General features: G+C 29.9%; 1 protein-coding gene across 1 annotated transcript in view; it reads left to right on the top strand.

Moving 5' to 3' along the window:
• Positions 1–23,367, top strand: part of LOC132922840 (protein Wnt-5b-like) — a 65,046-nt gene that overhangs the window by 18,986 nt on the left and 22,693 nt on the right. Inside the window, exons 2-3 of the mRNA XM_060986562.1 lie at positions 17,773–18,191; positions 21,751–21,931. Of these exons, the coding sequence (XP_060842545.1) occupies positions 17,773–18,191; positions 21,751–21,931 (600 nt within the window). The remainder of the gene's footprint in view (positions 1–17,772; positions 18,192–21,750; positions 21,932–23,367) is intronic.

Below are 23,367 nucleotides of genomic sequence, written 5' to 3'. Positions count from 1 at the left end.
TCGTGAGCTTGTATACGTATATAATATATATAATGTTGAAGATACACGTATATAATGAAGTATATATAAATATATACCTATATAAATGTAGTTTGTATACTGTTAGAGATCTCTATAATATTGAGGTGATCGTAAATGTCTGGTGTAATGATCAACGGTAAGTATTTACATAGTTTTTATAATATTTACTGTGTATAACAAGTGATAATATCCATTACTTGAAACGATAGTTTTGCAGCGTGGTAAAGAATATTATCGTCACGTACGTTGGGAGGTGCTTGTTTGTAATGGACAAGAGTATAAGACCGAATTTAAAAAAAAATCTTATAACTCGCTTATTCTGTTGTATGATTAAATTTCAAGTTCACTACGTCATTGAGTAGGTCATAGTTCTAATGGATGTGTTAAATTTAAGTTCAATAATAATTCATTGTATACAAAATAAGAGTCTGAGCGAAGGAGGCAAATAAGCATTCACATTTTAGAATCATATACTTTTAAAGATTATAAGTTATAAAACGTTATATTAAATTATATGTTTTAATAATCAATATCAATTTACAGTGAATATGGTCATTATATTAGTTAAAATTAGCATAATTCATGTCTAATTGTTAAAATATTTTGCAAATTTGGTAGCGTTTGGAAGGTAATATTATCAGCTTAATAAAGTTTGACCTAGCCGTGGATATCACTTATATGCTGTCAGTGCATTTGCAACTACTTAGGTTGGTTTATTTGTTATCTTATTTTTCAATAAACTTTTAAATTTTAATGTATTATGGAAAACTATGTTTCGTATAAAAAAATATTAAAAGTATTATACAGCAATACACTTTTCAAGAATAAATTCCAACACAGTTGTTTGTATGTGAAGAAAACTATGATAACTATAGAGCTGTCCGACCGAGCGTATATTAGTGATGATTGATAATAATGTCACGTTATTAAAAAAATAATCGTACACTCATACGAATATTGTTGCAGCAGGTATCATACAGTGGTGCGATTGTGTATGATGTGGAGCGTGTTGTTTTCTATTCGTCTTTCTCGTCTGAATGAATGATTTATGGACTAAAAATGAGGTTAAAGCTGCAAGAGGACAATGCATAGAGATGCAGTATTGTGGTGAAGGGTCTCAGAAGATATTCGTGGTCAAGGTTTATTACCTGTGTACATGCTCAGCGTGCGTGTGAGCCAGTAGCTAAATGGCCCATCATGGGTCATCTCCAATATAATAACAATAGTAATAATAAATATATGTCCGAGCACTCGGGCGAATCAAATAAATATCTATTTCTTTTGTACAAAAATTGTATTTGGCGAAGGATCCCTCGGCGTGTGGTGTATTATGCTGTGTACAATTGAGAAAAATATACCGGAGCGATTATACATATTTATCATATTATACTTGGTCTGGTTCATCAAGCGGAAATCGTTGAAGACCCACATGCGTGAGTTTTTAAGGGACATTCCAAGGTATTATTGTTAACATTATTGATTATTATGTACGGAAGATCTTTTATATTATGGTTGGGGTGAATTGATCTTAATATGTTACTATAATATATTGAATATATATATATATATATTACCAGAACCAAACCAGTGTGAGGTAGTTCAGATTTGTGGGTTTATCAATCTTAATGGATTTGCTTTATTGCTATATACATATTTATAAAATAATATTTTAGGTTTATTTTTATACCTATTTGAGTAAGTGTGCATAAAAAAATGTAATTTATCAAATATACACACACAGCTTCGTGTCTTCGTTGCATTAAAATGTATACCATCATACTCTGTGATTTGTTTTTAACTATCAAACATTCATTATAATATTATTTAAAAAATTTTTTTTTGAAGAAATAAGAAAAATATATTTATTTATACAACTCACTTAGACTTAACGGTAAAATAAAAATACGACTCATTCATATTTTATCAGATCCCTAATTCAAAGATAAATTATTTTTTAATGGGGTTACTGGAAAAACATAAGTAAAAAATTATCTTATGACAGTTGTTTAATATATTGGGCGATTCTTTTATCATTGAATATTCATTATTTCAAAATATATTAACGTCTTTGTAAATATTTTTCTTGTATAGTTTCCAGTCTAAATAAAACAAATTTATTTTTATTTTTTAAACATATTTTATTGTTATATTTTTTAAGTTTTCTTCTTAATTTTTTGAATGACAAGATATATTTTTAATTTCATATTCTGAAGCAACATATTATTTGGAGTATTTTGATACACACGAATTAAAATTAGTAGTTATTTTAAATTAAGTACTTAAACTATAAAATTTAGAAAAGCAGAGGAGTAGACTAACATTTTGCGGAGTATCCTAATATATCATTCCATTACGCCAACTTAATCTTTAAATACTAGTTATAATTCATAATCTACTCGTCTGAATTTTGATTTTTATGTATTGAAATACCTCGAAAAATATTCTACTTCAGAATAAAAAATGTTCTTTGTCATCCAAAAAAGTGAAAAACTTAAAAAAATATAACAATAAAAAATATTAAAAATATATATATTTTTAAAAGAATCACTATATATTTTTTTACATTTGATAACAAGTTTGAAGTCATCGCTTACAAATATATTTACATTCAAGTTTATTTTCCCTTGACTGGACCCTCACCATCTACATTCGACATACCATGTCATCACGGTCCATTATACTACAAAATATAACTGATTTGCTATAATGTATGGGATTTATGTTTTTGTATGTAGTTCAACTTCAACACGTGTGATGACACATTACTGGAGTTGGATCAAGAAACGAGTTAAATCACTTAGTATTCTGTAAAAGTTTTTCTTGTTGTTGAGAAGAAATAACTTATGTAATAATCATCTAAATGTTTTGTTAAATATGTGGTTGTCCAGAATCACATAAGTGTGTTAAATAAGATTTTATTAGACTATAATAATATTTTATAGCATACATATTTTGAGCATATTAAATGCTTGATTCGTTCAGATAATTAACATGTAGTTTAATGGTGTGATATCTTGTTAAGATGTTTTTATATATTAATATATTATAAGCACTGAAATATATTATATGTGTAGGTACTTCTATGAAGATGTTCTTATGAACATATATAATAATAATATACATTTAGTAGAGAATACTCGTAGTCCATAAACTGAGATTTATAATATTATTTGGTACAAAATATAGATTAGAAATGCATAATAATAATTGTATTAAATATTTTTATCTAAAACAAAACAAAATCTACTATATATTAATGTTTAGCTTAAACAATATATTTATTTATACTTGTAATTTTAACAAATTAATGGCATATGCATTATTTTTTAAATGTAAATACACCTACATATACAACGTGCAATATATTCATAAAAAAATTAAATAAAAGTCTTCAAAATAGTTTTTATATTTTGTTTTGTATCATCCAAGTATTCAACATTCTATAAGATCTGAATAACTGATTGTCAAGTAATTCTTGTATAATATATGTATTAAATTATTATGTTTCATCGTAAAGTATTCGACAAGTTCTTATTTATTAATAATATTTTACTTTGTGTTTACTATTTTCTATAAGGGAAACAGTTTGAAACTTCAAAGAAAATCGCTCTTCTGCTTAGACATCGACAATGGTTTATTTTTGTTATTACTATTATTATTATTATTACGACTTATGTATCTAACCGATTCCATGAATTATGCTCGTATCGGAAATGAAGAACCCGTTATTATGTTTCCACTCATGAATCGTTAGATTTTATGAATGGAACTTGACGCAGCAATTATAAATGTATATATAGGTACGTCTATCCTGACTAAGTCCAGTATCACATGCGTGGTTAAAAGTATATACTATATACTGTATTTTATTAGAGTAGATAACCGTACTATATTATACTAATGTGATGTTTGACTTTGAATGTTTGATTATTATAAAATTAACAAAATGTAGGAGCAATGTAAAATAATTAATATTATATTGCAGTGAATTCAATAAAATAATTGTCTAAGACTTTTGAATACATTCTTGTTGAACATTAATGTTCTTCAACGCATATGAACTAAAATAAATTGACGAAACTTTCAGTAGACCAATGAAAATTCTATTTGAATACAATAATATTATATTAATCCTAATGGCTAATAGTATTTTATATAGTGTCCTATAAAATGCATTAAATATTATTTTTTTGTAATAAATCGTCCTATTAGTATGCTATACAATAATTAATAATAGGGGTTGGCTGTGGTTTTGGATATATAAAAGTATAGTTGTATTAAAGAAAAAAACAATTAATTTGTTAATGCCAGAATGGCTTAGAAATATATTATTTTTAATTTCATCAGATTTTTGTTTTGAATGAAGCAATCTGAGTAATCTGATAATAACTCATCTATTTAACAAGATTATTTTCTATTTACTGATTATTACAGTATCTACTTAATGCTGTTGATTATGGCCTATAGGCGTTGCAGCTATAATTATATAAATCTATTGATTTTCGAAAATCAATTGCTTCAAGTAGTCGTTAGCCGCATCTTAATTGAACTAATTTTTTTTTATTGTTTATTATTAATTCTATGATATCAAAGACACGATCGGTGCGTGAATACACGCAATCGATGTTAATAAGGTACTTGAGACAAAATTAACAGCGTGGTGGTCGTGTGTTTGCCAAAACCAAGCAGTCAAAAATATTTTCACAATGTATATTCATATGATAATATATAATATATATATATAAGTACAAACGGCGTTATTCGGTTGCATCAGATGGATATATATATATATATATATATATATATATAGTGTAATAACTGTATAGATACATGAATTCATACACATATTATATATATACACGTATGGAGATTCAGGTAGACGGCGGCGAGCTAGATGATTTAGAGCACGTTATTTCAACAAAGGACAGTTTACAGAACCACTTAAGTCTCGCAACGCACATAAATCACACGAGCGCACAGTCTTCGTGGCGGTGGCGGTGGATATTCCGAGGGGGTATATATATCACGGTGGCCGCCGCCGCCGCCAGAGTAGTATATATACATATATACTATGTACATATATATATATATATGTGTGTGTGTGTGTGTGTGTGTGTGTGTGTGTGTGTGCGTGCGTGTAACTAGTATAAAGAGTGCGGGGGAGGAAATATTTTAATTTAAAATTCCCAACTCGTCCGCGGGCGAAAATGTAATACACGTTATAATATATATTATATATATGTTAACTTACATAAATGCGTGTGAGTACGTACTAATAATACGAATATACATAAGAACGCGTACATATTCCTTGGGGGAATGTCCGTCGGCAGCTATCGCGAAGCATAATAGACTCCGGGGTGTGTATATATATATATATATATATGTATATATATATATATATATATATATATATACTAGCATACGGCAAACAGCAAACTGTGTCTATAGTCAACGTCTTATGGTCCCTAAAAAAGTTTCGGTTAATAATAAAAATTAAGAAAAAAGAAAGTTAATTGATATTAAGTTATAGCATATGAGTTACATTATGTAATCTTTTGTCATGATAGCAATGGTAAATTTTTTTGTGAATTTATTATAACAGTCTGTAATTTATATATGTGCACCCTATCACTGGTAATAATTAATCATCATATAAATATTAAAAATATCGGCGAATGTTTGAATACCAAAAACACCGCTTCCCTCCAAAAATTATTTTTTGGTGTAACTTTTATGTTCTCAGATCAAGGTTCCGTATAAATTAGCTTAAAAATTATGTTAATGAGTGACATCACATATTGAGCACTTGAAAGAAAATCACTAAACTTTGTCGGTACTTCGAGACTCTGATATGTAGCATATCAAAATATCAACTTGAGTATTGGAAAAACTGCAAAATAAAACGGCATGTATACTACTTCAGCATCTATACTGAAGTGCCGTAGACTTTTTAACTCGTACAATAATGAACCATTTTAAAACAATATTTAATGATACATTATGAATTTTTTAATTTTGTATTTTTTTATATTTTTTTAGTTGTATTTATATAATTTTAAGTGTTTTCATTAATAATAATAATAATAATAATAATTGGTCAATAGTCGGGGTAAAAATATTCAGAAAAGACTATGGTAGATCTTTCTATTTTTTAACGATCCGATAGAGCATAGTAAAATGAATGCAACATTGAAAGTTTTGATAAAACTTAAAATTCATAATTTTGCAAGTCTCGTTCGCATATACACTTGGTAATTATGGTTTTCAAAAAAACTTTGGTTTATGTAATGACGAAAATTCGGTCAATTGATTAATTGAAATTAACTGAAAAATATTAGTTTTATTGTAAGATAAAAAATTAATGTAACTTTAATGACATAGTCGATTATTTAAGAAATAAGCATTCTAATGATTTACCCAAATATTTATTAGAAGTGGGAAATATATATTAGTAAGTAAAAATATATAATATTATATAAGACATGATATTAATTATTATATTTATTTAATTATTTTATAAATAATAAAATCGGTTCTCAATCTTATTGTATTTTGATATTTTTTAGATTCCTTTTGTTTGATTTTATCTATTCTCAATCGGGTGGTGAAAAAGGTAAACTGTGCTCAATTGGGTTTCAAACTGAAAAAAAATAAGAAAAAAAATCCTTAATTGAAGTCACCTAAAACCTTATTTTATTTTATTTTATCCTACTGTAAAATATGAATATTTTTATCTCAAATGATTAGAGTGATTACAAATTGTAAATAAGTGTGCATTGCTGTTTATTTTATGATAATATAGTTAACAGACTATGACTGACATTGATTTGTATTATAAATCTATTCTATAGACAGATTATACCTATCATTATATGATATATGTATTTTGTAAAGAGGTGATTTTTTTATTATGAAATTATTTGTTCATTGGTTCGTCTGGTTCTAAAAATCATTTGAAAGTTTTCCGATTTCATAGTGACTTGATAAAAAAACTCGTTAACAGCTAACAGTTAATTTAGCAATAACAAGCCGTCGACGGATTATATATGTTACTAACTAAAAATGCGATTGCTAGTGATTGATGACAACTGCGTGGGACTGGTGAATTTCTCGGATCGTTTAACATCAGTCAATTACAATAATACATTATCTATTTTGGTATTTTTGAGCAACGACGACTACTATATCAAACTGATCGAGAAAGTATCTTTATCTGTACGTGTCTGTATTTAATAATAATATAATATTATAATATTATAAATCTCTTATTCGCGCTGCAGCATCGTATAGGTTAATAATATATTATATACACTATAGGTACATTACAAACGTTTCATGCGAACCGTCTTCGACGTCAAAGTTTCAATATTATTTACAAGTTCTTACTTATAAAGTATTTGCTATATATATATGTATTATGTATTATACGAGTAATACGGACACGACGGAGATTACAGTATATATATAAATATTATATACATAGTTAAATATACAATATACATTCATCTGGTTGGCATATCGCTCGATCACGGGCGCGCCACAGATTGTGGAAAAGTCGATTACGTTATTTATGGACATGCATTTTATATAATACGTGCACCTAGTATCTACATGGTTACAACTAAATAATATTCTTCACGTATCGCGAACACGTATGACGTGTCGGTGTTATATTAGAGGCAGCCGCTACGGTCATAGATCATGTGGATCTAAGACAACATTTACATTTCCGCCCAAAAATGATATATTATATGTACATGTTAGCACGTGTTTGTAGTATTGACTACGATATAGTTGTTGTATTTAAATATACATTATTTAAAAATAATAATAAGGATATAGGTGCAAAATATTGGCGCAATAGCTATGGAGCATACCTTATAAGGGTGGTGCTTAAATTATTAGTCAATTTTAGTTTTTTAATATATGGACACGGAAAATGGGCCCTTTTTTGGTGGTGATTTGGAAATAGCAAGTTTAGAATATCACCTTTATTCATTTAATTATTCTACTATATTGCGCGTTATATTACGTTTGAATTATAATATTTTTATACTCGTACAACCATCATATGGTGTATAGTTAATTTTGAAAACTTTTTTATCAACATACTATAAATATGCTATTTTTCATTTGATGAGCAAAGCAATACTGGCTACCGTACAGGCAAGGTTTATAGATTATAATCTATAAACCTTGCCGTACAGGTATTATAGTATCGTATAATAGTGAAAAATGTAATATATAGTATTATAGCATAATATATTAAGTGTGTTCACGGTAATATCAATAAATATTTTAGCAGGATGTCTTCATATCGAAATGGGAGGTTATAGAGAGAAATACACATTTTGAGAAGATTTTTTGACCCTTTTGGCTATACAACTTATGTTCTTTTTAAACAATATTAGTACAAAAAATGTTCTTGACACTTCATTTTCATAATTTATTCAAATTTTACAAAAAACTTTAACCCATCCTAACATTATTTATTTGGATTTTGTTATTTTTTAAGCATTATATAGTTAATATTTACGTCTTATATCTGTCATCCGTGTAAAATAATAGTCACTCAACAATATCGGGGATATCTCGAGGTATCTCTACAGGTAGATTCTTTTATCATTAAACACTCATTATTTCAAAAAGTATTCATGTTTTTGAAAACATTTTTTTACATAGTTTCAAGTTGTTAAAAAAACAAGGTTTTTATTAAAAAATTATATTTTTAAATATTTTTTGTCCTTATATTTTTTTAAGTTTTTTATTTTTTTGAATGACAACATAGAGTTTTAATTTCATATTTCAAAGCAGAATAATTTTTTGAGTATTTTGATACATAAAATCGAATTTAGGGCGAGTAGTTTATTTAAAGTTTAGACAAGCGGAGTAGTGGAAAAACATTTTGCAGGGCAACCCCGTATCACTCCACTTCGCACATCTAAACTTTAAATACTTATAACTGTGTGCAGTGTACAGTATATACTATGCACAGTGTATACACACTATACGCACGTCCATCCGATGAGTGCATAATAATATATTGTAATACGCGCAATCGTCTACGTGCTGTATAGGTATCCCCCGCGTATACGTTCGTGGCTCGTCTACCGCTGCGGCGAGTTTCCCGTTGTTGCGCGCCCTCGGAGATTCGTTTTTCGCGGCCAGCAGCAACATCGGCATCGCAGATTAACTCGCATCTGCAGACCTTCATCGTCGCCCGAGTAACCGCTTTCACCGAACATATAATATAATTGATATCGTGTATATATACGTGCACCGTATTATACACTACAGTACTACACACACATATATATATATATATATATATATATTATAATATAATAGCGCCGCTTCTGAGCGCGGCCGTCGCGTATCGGTCCGGTCCGTTCATTACGCTAATAGATTTTCCGAAGACACATCAAAAGGAATCGAGCGAAATCCATCGTGTTGCGCTCCGCCGCCGTCGCGCCACCGCGCTGCACGGGGGTGTCTGCCGCCGCCGCCGTCCTCACACACGCGCGCGCACCCACAAAAACGAGGGGGTTGAGCTTGATTAATGGGACCGGTACGCTCGCGCGCTGCCCACCCCTAGTGCAGTATGTGTACGACGTGCACGCGCGGACACGCGCCCCTTTTGTATAAATCATCCGGGACGCGTTCTCGCTCGCCAGTCGACGGACGTGCCGTAAATTATACTCGTGTGTGTGTGTGTGTGTGTGTATGTGAGGCGCGTGCGTGTATGTATGAGTTTGTATGTGTGTGTGTGCGCGCGCGGTGCGAAGAATATTACGTATTATACATCGACGGTGGCGATTTATCGGGGCGGGCGCAGATGCACCGCTGCCGCCGCCGCCGCGGTAAACGACGGTCCGAGATACGCGACGCGAGCGGTGACTGTAACGCTCGATAATGTTACACCGCTGCAGGGTGTGTTTCATGCGGACCGTGCAGTTTGCCCCCATCGATAACTTTTTTCCGTTTTATATTTTCTAAACTCGATGGTTTTGATCGGTATAGTCAGACATTAATAATATTCGTTGGACTTTGTCGTATCATATATACCTCCACTTATATATACATATAATAACAATAAAAATAATAATAAATCTGAAACAGAAAAAAAACCATAATGATATGGCCATTGTAGTGTTAAGTAGCTTATTTATTTATAAATACGTTCTAAAAACTATCGAAAATTTATTTGTGATCGCATTAAAGGTTTAGGAAACATCTAAAAAATTACCTAGCCTTTATTCCCTACGACGTTTTAAAATATTCTTGAATACGTATATAAGTTATAATTACAAGCTTAATATGTTTATATATTATATTCCTACAATGTCACATTGACATCCCTATAGGGCTATAGCAGATACGAGTAAATTATATTATTTACAGTTTTTGGTCACGTATTACGTATATTGTTTAACATGATGTACTAACTCGACGGTGTGATAAAGATTAAAGACGAATTGACCATTAATAAGATTAAGTCTACGAGTCTTATCGAAATACCACGTTTCTAAATCGAATGAAAAATATTTTTGTTTGATTTTGTGTTATACAGTGTATTTATTTAGTTTAAACAATTAAAATTGATACCTCAAGTTCAAAACTATTTTCGCTTTCAAATTGTTATATTTCTCATAAAATATCATAATATTATTATAGAATGAAATTTGATATATACTTGTGTACATTTACTGTAAAATATGTAACATAAAATAAAACAAAATTCAATTGCATAATATTTTTACGATGAGTCGATTATTATATTTATATTGGTTATTACATTTCAATGAATTAATAATTGCATTATTATTCAACTATACATCACGCGACATACCTAGGTATAAGTAATTTGCACATATATTGTGACGACTTTCTGTTGCCTCCGTACGTTTTACATACTCTGTATGTATTCGATTATCCTTTTTTTAAAATTGTTCAATTGACTGCTGGCTTATGAGTTCGTAATGCAGACATATACAGCGTTTATTTCCAAATTCCAATAGATATTGCAAAATTACTATGTGTATTACTGTAGATGTTAAGAATTCATTTTTTTATGGTTTAGCTACTATAATTTTGTCTGTTGTACAATTTTAAAAGGTGTAGTCATCAATTCGTTTATATTTATTCAAAAAGTGTTTATGTTACTACGACGCTCACAAGTTTGACTAATATTAAATATACATAACTATTTTAATAATCTTCCGGGCGGCTAGTTGAATTTTGGTTAATATAATTAATTATAAACATTTCTGTGCTGTCTAGTGTATCTATAAATCATAGTAATTTATCAATGATGATTTCTATTCTTACTGGTCAATTAGTAATTAAAAATAAAAATATTATATCGTGATATTTATACGTATACTAAAATATATAGACACGTGTTGTACGTGAACAATGTGTAGAATATAATATGACCTTCACCAGACATATCCTTATAACAGGCAGAGGCAACAGCTATAACGTTGTATAGTCGTACGCTGGAACCGAACTTTCACCCCTGTACTCTATACTCTATAGTACATGTGCGTATATACTTACTATGCATGTTTGTTTAAAACAAGTGTGCCGTTCATAGGGGTATCAAGTAATGTTTTACATTTTTCAAATATTAAAGAATTATATTATTACACCCTTGTAGTGGCGTGCTTTGTTACACTTCACCGCCGCGGTGAACTTGAAAAAAGATGCGATCACATAGTGTGACATTCTGTTGCGTACACACACACATGTATGTATATATTAGAATATTACATATACATAATATTGTTCGCCGTATGCATTATACGCCTGGATGCAATTCCGCAACCGTTCGAAAATCATTTGTAACTTTTGACGTACCTACCAAGCGTCACTTTAAGAACTATGCGAATAGTATGGCTTTTGTTCCGGGTGATTTCAAACGAAAGTCATTTATTTATCACAACAGTCTTTACTTTTCATTTTAATACTACAACAAGGACCGTTCAGGGGCGATGGTATTATGGTTTAATGATTTGTCATGAAGCAGCGTTCGAATACGCGTATAACAACACTCGTTCTATGTGTAAGAATTGAGTTATCGTCGTGATGTTGATTTGTATTTATGCATAAATGTACGATATACCTTCCGCATATAATTATTATCCTGGGGCATAGTTAACTATACCGTGTATTCAAGTAATAAGCGGCTATCCTACACTCTTGCGAATATTAAAATCTTTAGTTTCTGCGGTGTCTTCGGTTTAAATGGATTACGTCATGTGTGTTCGGTTAAAAAGCTACACGGAAATATTTATAAATATTGAATAGATCGTATTTATAAAATAGAGATACTTTGGTGCATCAAAATTATATCATCGAGATTTTATAATTCAAAGGTGAAGTAGAAACAGCTAGTATATAGCTGCTTATCGTATAGAGTAATGCCGTAGTAATGATAGGTGTGTATGTGGACATGTGATGTTGCACTAGTTGTCACAGTGGCTATTTAATTTGAAGATATTTATTATCAAGTACTTTGACGATATTAGATGACAAACTACAGGGGATTCATTAATTTGACGACAGCCACGTTGATAAATAGTTTTTATGTTATTAATTTTCGAGTCAAACTTGTTAAAAATTGTTTGGTTATAAATTATAACTTATAATATACTCATCATAAACATTAATTAATATTTCGATATACAGCCTCTCAGTGTGTAATCATATATTTACATGTCCAATGTTTGGTTCTATTGAATTTTCATAAAGAAAAGTTGTAAATTACGAATGAAAACTGTTAGGCTTGGGCATATCTCTTGGGATGTGAACTGTATATTATATGAGGTATATAATATGATGTAGTGATGAGTAATTGTTATATTTAATTTATACCTAACAGAATTGTATAAGATACAACTAGACAGTGAAATACTGAAGTCTGAAATGCAATAATATATCGTATGGTTATTAAAAGGCCTTAAGGGCAGTTTAATAAGTATATACAAGACATAAATAATGATCAATTGTAATGTATTGGTAATATTTTATAAGTGGACAATCGTGTTATTAGAAAATTTATGTTATAACTGTGTAACTTGTTCTTCTTTTATATTGAATATACACGTTTGGTTAATGTTTTGGTTATCGAAGTATAATATATAATACGAATTCTAATAAAGTTGTTATAATTGAAGGTCATTAATGTTACTCGTAATACACGAACTTATGTACATCAATATTTATTTATATATATATAATAAATTATAAGTTTAGCATTTTATTGAAACAAACAATGATAGTAATTTAAAAATTTATATTAAAAAATTATTATTGATATAAGCAACTCAGCGTACTCGTAATATTATTTTACTCTGCTTCCGATGGTTTCTAATTTTCAACGATGTAGGTTATTTTTATTTCTCCTTATAAAGTACTTAATTTTAAAATAGAATGTGTCTACTTATTTTGTGTGGTATCAAATTTTATACAATTTACTGGTTGATTTGTTGATTTTCCGAGGTAGTTTTTTAATAATTCACAATGTAAGTGATCTGGTCTGATTTACTATCTAATATATGAATTGGTTATACATACTATGATATTCATATTAATTCGAAATGCAGTTTTTATTCGATGTCAATTTCATATAATTTAATAAAATATGTATATATACATATGTAGCTAATGGTATAAAATGTTATCATCGCGATGCATCGCTGGAAAAAAAATAATATTAAAAATAAGTAAGAATACATGATATTTACGGTATAAAACTTTTCATAAAATATAAATTAAAAATTATAACTTATTACGCATATATACGTCATGTTTTCCATAGTGAATTATAAACAGTCTTATAACTTTATAAGAATATTTATGGTATTTATATTATATATATATAATAAGAGGTGGTCTATTTTCTTTTTAATAATAAAAAAATATATAATGATAAATATAACGTTTTTTTCGGAAACGTTTCTTCGTGCACCGTATATTATTCATTTTTATCCTTTGAGCGTACTTACCGCAAACAAAACCGGCTTTTGTTTGAACAAAATGTTTGTCGAACGATTTATAGCGCAATCTGTCACGCGAAAGTGCAGTATAAAAAGAAGGAAAAATATACAACAAAACGGAAGTCTTTTTATATTTTTTGTTTGGCAGTCTGACCGGAAACGTCCAAACGTTGGCATACCGGTAAACTGTATACGTATACCGCATGTCAAATTGTCAACCGAACATTAAGCGGCTATTTTATACACAATTTCTAGTTAAAAACAGATTTTAATGTACATAATTTTTTTTTTAATTTCTTGACATTATAAATCATATGCTCGATACATACATTCTTCTAACAAAATATCAAAACATACTCTGAATCTATAAAAAAAAACCATAACATCTCTTATTTTGCCATCATATAATGATATTTATTGAAAATACTCTTTTTCGGTTAACTGATTACGATTTCAGAAACTCCACTACGTATATAGGGCATATGGGTATATATCAAATACTTTTTAGATGATGCAGGATGGACGTGTTAGTACACAACATAAGTTTGAATAGTGCTTACCTCATCTCATATATATAATCTATATATAATACGAACCGCGGTTAAATAATTTATTGTTTAAAAATTATAATGTTTGGTTAAAACCCTAGACAACGAACATGCGTCGTATACAAAATGTTCAATATACCATGTTTTTGAAATCGTGCAGTTATAAATGTATGATGATAATAAATGTTTATTTATTTCCTCGTCCTCTATAAAGTCATAGACTATTGAACCGTTTTCAGTAAAAATTATATCGAACAATTTTTGAGAATTGTGAAGGATTTGTAACTTTGCTTTTTATCACATATATATATATATATTGCTTTAGGAAGGCTTATACATGAATTTTATTTCGTTAATCTGCAAGATTTAAAATGTAATATACAATCATAGCGATTTGTCGCACAATTCAAAATAATTACACATTAAATAAACAGTTATGGTCAATATTAAAAATACTTTTTTGAACAATGGTCAAATATTATACATGGTAATTTAAAGCCTGATACAGAATACAGATTAATCTTAAAATCAGATTAAAATCAGATTAAAATCTGATGATTTTTATTGATTTCATATTATAGGATATTCGTAAAGTGTACAGTTAGATCTAAACTCTAAAGCATGGGAATTGTTTCTGTTTTAAAATTTTAAATTAATCTTATATTTATACTATACCTACTTAATTGAAAAAACTTTTTAAATATTATATTACTTCATTTTATAAACATTTAATGATTAATTGACAAGCAATTTAATGATAATTTATATTATTTTTTTATGTAATAACCGTTTTATATAGTTTATGAAATATGGTATTGTGCATATTGTATATGTTTAACATGCAGTAACTTACATATTGCACAAATTCCCTTATTTAAATTAAATGCAATAATTGATACCAAACAGCTCAATTATGTTCATTTGATCTAAAAATATACATTCAATAAAAATCAAGTAATAGCGAAACATTGCCGGGTCAGCTAGTGTTACGTATATATTATGTTGTATAATATGGTAACAATCAAAACACGACTAATTAATTAACCAAATTAAATGTTATATCGCAGGGAAACGATATAAAAAAATCCCCGTCGAAAGCTCAAACGTTTTAGCGATAATTAACTACGTTGTCCGGTTACTCCGCGCATCATCTCCGCGTGGCTTTCTAGCCCGCCGACGCCGAACAACCGTGTACAGTGGTCCGCGCTCAAGGGGTTTCAACTGTATATTATTACCATACAACACGTTGTTTGTTTTCGGTGCGCACGAAGAGCCGCCCCGTGTACGCTTCTTGTCTTTCGCTTCGCTATATCGCGTGTACACATTATATTTACGGCCGCGCAGTCCCGGGAGCCGGTCCCGTCTCGTCCCGTCGTCGCCGCCGCCGCCGCTCGGTACACACGCTGACGATCATATAATACGTATATATATATATATATATATACACGGTCTCGGGAGCCCGCCGGCGTTTTATGATTACCGCTCGCGCGCGCTCGGTGAAATATAGTTAGTTATACACGGTCGAACGGATGCAAATGAAATATTAACTCCCCTCGCCTTATACCGCTGCTGTTGCCGTTGCACAGTCCCGCACTCCAATACTATATACGACTATACCACCATCCACCACCGCAACCGACGATGCAGCCGCCACCACCCGCCACCTCTGCTATTACTACACCGCACAGTCGACGGTATATTAAGTCGTTATACTTCCCGCCGTCTCAACCCTTTGCCTGCCCGTCATCCCACTGCACCGCCCACCCGGAAACGGGCTTTCGCTGCATGTATACATAATAATAATAATAATAATAATAATATGTACGTTTACGATATTTTATAATATATATAATTGCCCTCGGGTCCTCGGTATATGCGAGCAGCAGACGCGCATGCACACTCCGAGTGTATGTACACACTAAAATATATAACATTGTTTATAATAGGAGAAGATATATGTGTACGTAAAATACATAATATACGGCATTTGCCATCCCGCCTTTTACCCCGTCATTTCGCGTGCACCGGCTATACGCCGCGTAGAACATAAAAAGCTCTACGAGACGGCCCGACGTCCGCCGCGCGTGCACTCAATACAGACTTATACGCTATTAATTGTATACGGACGATCGGCGTGATAAGCGTACTGTCGGCTGTAGGGCGGAGCTCGTTATACGAGGACCACGGGAGCGCGTAGACGTTTAACTAATTGGGTGTCCTCTCGGACCGTTTCGTTTTTAGTCCGATGCAGATTATATATTACGATAAAATACGACAATTTACGACCTATATTTTGCTGATCTGATTGACACGACCACGCCTCTCCGAACATGGAAATCTGCGCCTAATACGCCTGCAGGGGCGCACATTGTATATATATAGGTAATTGTGCAGGGGTGAATTCATTTCAAAATCGTATTTGACGTAGCAAAAAATATGTTTCGTGCCGATTATATGTTATCGTGTCATAAATAATATATTGTATACAACTAAAATAAAATATACAATTAAAATAAAGATTATACTGTAAAAGTATGACATTTTATCGTTAACATAAGATAGCACTTTTCAGTGTTTTCTTGGGACTCTGTATGCTTTATTTTATTGATGCTTCCTACGGCGTCCCGGTCCTCAGATGAATGTTCCATTTAATTATATAAACATAATAATATATGAAAATTAGTATAATTTACTTATGCATATCAGAGGCGTGCTGACGAAATGAGCGTGTCATATCCCCACCCTCTCAGGCTTATTTTTGTCTATTGATTATATATACCTATTATACCTATATAATATATCGTTTAATGTTAATAAAATATAAAAATTAACGTTTTCAATATTTTTTCTGTATGTTTATGTTTTTAATTTTTCATACAAATTAAGTTGTTTATTTTTTTGGAATAACATAATCTGAGAATAGTTGAAAATTCTTATTTTTACTGCTTTCAAAAAAGCTGAGCACGGATTTACAGGTATATATTATAATATAATACCCAGTATTATCGTGTATGAAATGGCGTAACTGTTTTAAACACACTAAATATGTCGTAAATATATTATAATATTGTGATAATAATTGATAGTAATGCATTTATTGTATGTAAACACATTATTTAACAATAATTCAACAATGATTTAACATCGGAATATTATATTCAATACTAATCGAACGCTTGTTTATGTTATGTGTATTGTAGGCACTTCAAAGAGTCGCCGTCGTACGCACAACAGGTGTCGTGGACGCCGCCGGAGCCGTCTGGCGGCGGTGTAGGGGTTGGGGGCGTCGATGTCTCCGTAGGTGAAATTGGGACGATGGTAGGCGGCGGCGGTGGATCGATGAGCATGATGGGAGACCCGTTGCTCGTATCACCGTCGTCGTCGCCTTTGCCTCCGGCGTTGCCTACGGATCCGCCGCCAAAGTGCAACAACGTGACCGGTCTTTCTGCGGGCCAGGCCAAGCTGTGTCTGCTCTACGAGGAACATTTGGCCTCTATCCGGTACGGCGTACAAGCGGGACTCGCCGAATGCCGAGCGCAGTTCTTGCACCGACGGTGGAACTGTTCCATGACCGCCGAGAACGTTGGTGCGCCGTTTCTCGGACCCGATTTGCAAACAAGTACGTACCAATTAATTATACGACATAATATAACAGAGGACATGTAATTTCTAAAATATTCTTTTTTAATGTATTATGTGAGCCACCGTGTCTATAATATTGATGAATTGTGCGGTAAATTTACCTACAAGACTCAAAGTTAAAGCAATGGGTTGCGTATATACCCAAATACTAAAAATGGCTCAAACCTATACAACTTTTCGGCATTATTGACGCGTTTGTTATTTTTGATAGGATTAGAATTCCTTTTAATTATGCGGGGCAGTTAGGAGTTTTCTAGGATCTAGTCTATTAATCGTGGATTTTTTAAAATCAAAATAAATTGATAAATATTATTTGTGCAACAGTTTGAGTACAAATAAGAATCGTGAAATATGATTAGTAATTTAGCCGGTGATGTAGCATTTAAGGAGGCTGCAGTTGGTGGGAATTGTATTATTGTTAACTTTCTTATAATGGAATAGAGCAAATAAATGACATAACACCATTGTACTCGTGTGATAATATTTATCATTGTCGTCTTCATCACTCCGTCTGAGGTCTAAATTTCAGGTGTAAAAATGTGGCATATTGGCAGGTCTACTCTGTGTGTGAGATAGCCAAAGAGAATCGCAAGTAGTCGACAGTCAGAGAGAGTATAGAATAGTTCTAGTCGATTTTCGAACGGGAAAATCAGGGACGAGAAGTAAAAGCCAGTCTTGTAAATAGTTAAATAGTTAGAATTAATAGTTGAGTATTAAATTAGAAAACAATTAAGTTTAATAAGTATAGTTAAATTAGACTTTATTGTCCTTGTTAAATAAAATTAAATTTCACGGTAGTAAAAAAGGTGACGTTACAGTACATACGCATATTTGGAATTAGGCTTAAGTATTTCTAGATAAAGTTTTTATTTCAATTTCCATTTCTTTTAGATAAAGTAAATACATAAATTTAAAAATAATGCGGTTTATAAGACAAAGAAATCGTTAAAACAATAACTTATTATTCAGTTTCCTAAAAAAAAAAAATCGAAACTTCATATTCATTAACAAGTTTTGAGTGTACCAAAAATATTTTATTATATTATTAAGTATTAACGCAAACGCAAATATTTTTATTTCATATTCGAGTGACAGTTTTTAATATATTTCTTTTTTGATAGGGGAAAAAGTGCCAGATATTTCATCCCAGAAGGGATGTCCATTTTACAGGGGACAAAATATGTCCCCCCCAAGTTTAGTCATATTCATTTTGACCGAATAAGATCACAAAAAGGGTTCTGTCCTTATTTTTATTAATCATATTTTATGCACAGACACGTAATCTAGAAAGAGTGTGAGTGTAGTTTATTCACAATAGCGTCACGAAGGGGTATATTATAGAATTTCAAATAACGTTGTTTACAGCAAAACTGAGTAAAATTAAGTGATGTATGAATCTGAGTCATTCATAATATAATTTTGCTTCTCCTTTAATAATGTTTAAAACATCTTTAAAACCTAAACTATACGCATTATAGACAATTTATCGATCACGTGTAACTATAGAGTTTATCCGTGTAATGTTGAATCAAAATAAAGTATTACAATTTTATGTATAACACTTAATTTTAACCAATATTTTTTTAGGTTTGATCCTCTGTAGTTTACAAATTAGGCGTAGTTTGGTATGGGACTAAGAAGGTGCTCTAAGAGCTTTGGAGATAAAAAAATAAGGTCAAAACTTCCTACTAAATCATAATAAGCATTAATTCAAATGACGAGATAGTTATAAAATCAACTAGTTTATCGTATACATATTTTATTATGCAATCAATACTTCGAGAATATCCATATAATTACCTATCTTAATGTATTCAAATTATACTGAGTATAAAATTATAAAAAGAATTATTTCAAACATGAAATAATTAATACAGAACTACCCAGTATATCCGTATAATATTATTTGGGTTTTTGGGTTGATATCTCTTAGATCCTTAGTATTTTTATATTTTAAATTTACGATTAAAAATAATTAAATAATCTCTGAAACGTAGTGTGGGCCAACCTCCTAAATAATGTATGAATCGAAAAATTGATTAAATATGCGATTTGAATATTAAACAACTTTTTGTTTTAATCATCAATAATAAATAAAATATAAAAATATAAATTTTACTGATTAAAATGTATATGTAATATTTAGGCATATATAGTTTTTGTTTTAATTAATCAACTGCATAATTGACATGTCAATGATTTATTTTATAGTTTGTACTTTATTTAATGCTTTGTTGTACCTAGTACCTACCTATGTAATGTAATCGACGTTTTACTATGTACTTTAATATGTTTATGGGTAATATATGCTGTACAATTTTAACATTATTAAAATTTAGACAAATATGACACATATATTATTAATAAATCTCAGCTCTAATATATTTTATCACCAAGGTTGGTTTCCTAATTTAAAATGTTCGTTAAATTTCGTGTTTTTTTTGTTCTCTTTTTTCATTGTAATTGTTGTGCTATAATAAATATATGTTTTTAAATAAAAGCACTTAAAACCTATTTATTATCGTTGAATACATAAATATAATATAAGCAATCAAATTCAAAGTATCAAAAGGTATCTTAAAACATAAAACCAGTATACACTGTATAAAATATATTAGTGTACCTATGAATGTATTTATTTTATATACTGATTAATGAACAGTTTCATTTTCTAAAGATTGCTGGAATTACCGACAAAATATCGTTGATATAATATTTTATCAACTAAAATATTGTGGAACCAATATATCACATGGAATAAATATCGCCAGTATAAAATATGGTAGAAACTTAATTATAATATTATATATTGATAAAAATTTATATTATAAAAATGATAAAAATATGTAGAATATAATAAAATTAATGTAAGTAATAAAAATAAAATATTAATATTAATGAATGTTAGTAGATTAATAAATGCAATACCTTGATCGAATATATACGAGACAATACAAAGTTGAGCATAGGATAAAAAATCATACCTATATGTGAATCATTTAACAATGGATTTGCTCATTTATTTTATGATCATCGTCCTTCAATATATTAATTTTGAGACGTCAATTAAACCTAACTGAAATTAAATAAAAAGAGCAAGATAGTCAGTTTGTCTAAAAGAGTAAAAAAAATAGTTAGAGATTATTCAAATCGAAAGTTCGAAGATTATGGAAGATTATCAATATTATATTTTTTGAAAATATAAAATTGTGTATTTAAGTTTTATATATTATGTTATAGATATATTTTAGTTTAATTTCTGTTATATTTTAAACTGGTGATATTTATTCCATGCGATATATTATTGGGCCCGCAATATTTTAGTTGCGATATTTTGGTCACGCGATAATTTACTAGCGATATTTTTTCGACATATCAGACTGCAGTTGTAGCTGATGGTGAACTATAAACCATTATGTTTATATTATCTAAATAGTATGAATGTATTATTTTGATTTGCATTTCGTAGTGTGTATTTTTGATTTAACGCGTTTAAACCGTATGGGTTCAATATTTTGTGTTTATGTCGGTTACAGGCAGCCGCGAGGCAGCATTCGTACAAGCGATCAAAGCAGCCGGCGTTGCGCACGCTATGGCCCGTGCCTGCAGAGACGGTCGTTTAAACACGTGCAGTTGCTCGAGATCGGGAAGACCAAAGGATTTGAGAAGAGATTGGGTTTGGGGCGGTTGTGGAGATAACATGGAATACGGATACAAGTAAGTGTGTTTTTGAAATCTTTCAAAATAGTTTTTCATTATAGATGTAAAAATAAATACCCTTATTTTAATTAACATGTACAACACAGTTTTAAAATTTCAAAACTGTTAGACTGGTATAATTAATTAAATTAATGTTTAAACAAATTTTTTTATTTAAAATATATCTTACAAAACGTGTACATAAAAATTGTTTCAATGACCGCAAATTGTATGCGATTTTAAATAATTGTATTAAATATTAATTATAACTAGCTTAGTGGTTACGCTGGAGTTGAGTAGAAATTATTAAAATATGCTTGAGATTATGACGATTAAACCCTTAACAATTAAAACACGTCTTTACAACATTGATAGATCGTTTACTTAGATTTAATTTAACTTTTGTTCCTTAACATTAATAACAATTATGTATAATATCATGATAAACAAGAAAAATTATTTTAACTAATAACTATAATATCAGCAAAATTGCTTTAGTTCGTTTTTGTTAAACCCAATTTATATAATATTATGAAAAATATCTTTATATATATATATTATAAACTATGTATTACATAAATCAATTGGCTTCGACTGAATTGTATACAGTAAATATTGACTAAAACGGAAAATAAAAACAATGCAATCAATCAGATCAATCAGGCACATTTTTAAATGACAGATTGTCAGCTTATATGAAAGTCATTACAATTCTAAGCTCTTAGACCACCATGAGATGACAGTTGTAAACTCCCGTTCTCGTATATATAATATGTATATGTATAGAGTTAGTTATGTCATTGTTATTTCTTATTTCCTTATATAGTTATATGAAATGTTCAGTGACGTGGAATTTCTTATATTTTAGAAAATGTATGATTCTTATCGAATTTATGTAATGATTGAAAAATGATTTTACCTTTGATATTTTCCAAATAGATATTATGCTATTAAGCTCAAAATATAATAATTATCAACTGTTGAGTTCTCACTTGTCTATTATAATTTAAAATTATAAACATTAAACCTAACTTAAAAATACCATAAAAAGTAAGTGCTTACTTAAAAAAGTATTCCATAAGAAAAAAAGTATTTGAATACTTTTACTCAAATAATTTAGAACACTGAATAAATGTATTCAATTTGCAATGTACGTATGATAAAACTCAATAATCCTTAGATATGAATAGTATGATAGTAAATTAATAAATATGACTAGTAGACGCTAGTATTACGTATTTATTCGCATCACTAATTATATTTTATATTACTAAAGCATGATATTATGTACAAAATATTACTTAAAAATAATAAATAAATAATTAAAATTTCTAATGTTGTGAAACGATATTGTTCATATAATTTATTATATTACCTAAAAAATTTAAAATTGTGTAGGTAAGCATTAACAAATTAAAAGTAAATAATGATGTAAAATGTCAATGCCTTGTAAT

The sequence above is a fragment of the Rhopalosiphum padi genome, chromosome 2 (genome assembly GCF_020882245.1).
Source record: "Rhopalosiphum padi isolate XX-2018 chromosome 2, ASM2088224v1, whole genome shotgun sequence".
Classification (NCBI taxonomy): domain Eukaryota; kingdom Metazoa; phylum Arthropoda; class Insecta; order Hemiptera; family Aphididae; genus Rhopalosiphum; species Rhopalosiphum padi.
Note: the sequence above shows the minus strand (reverse complement) of the source record. Positions and strands in the feature narration are given on the sequence as shown.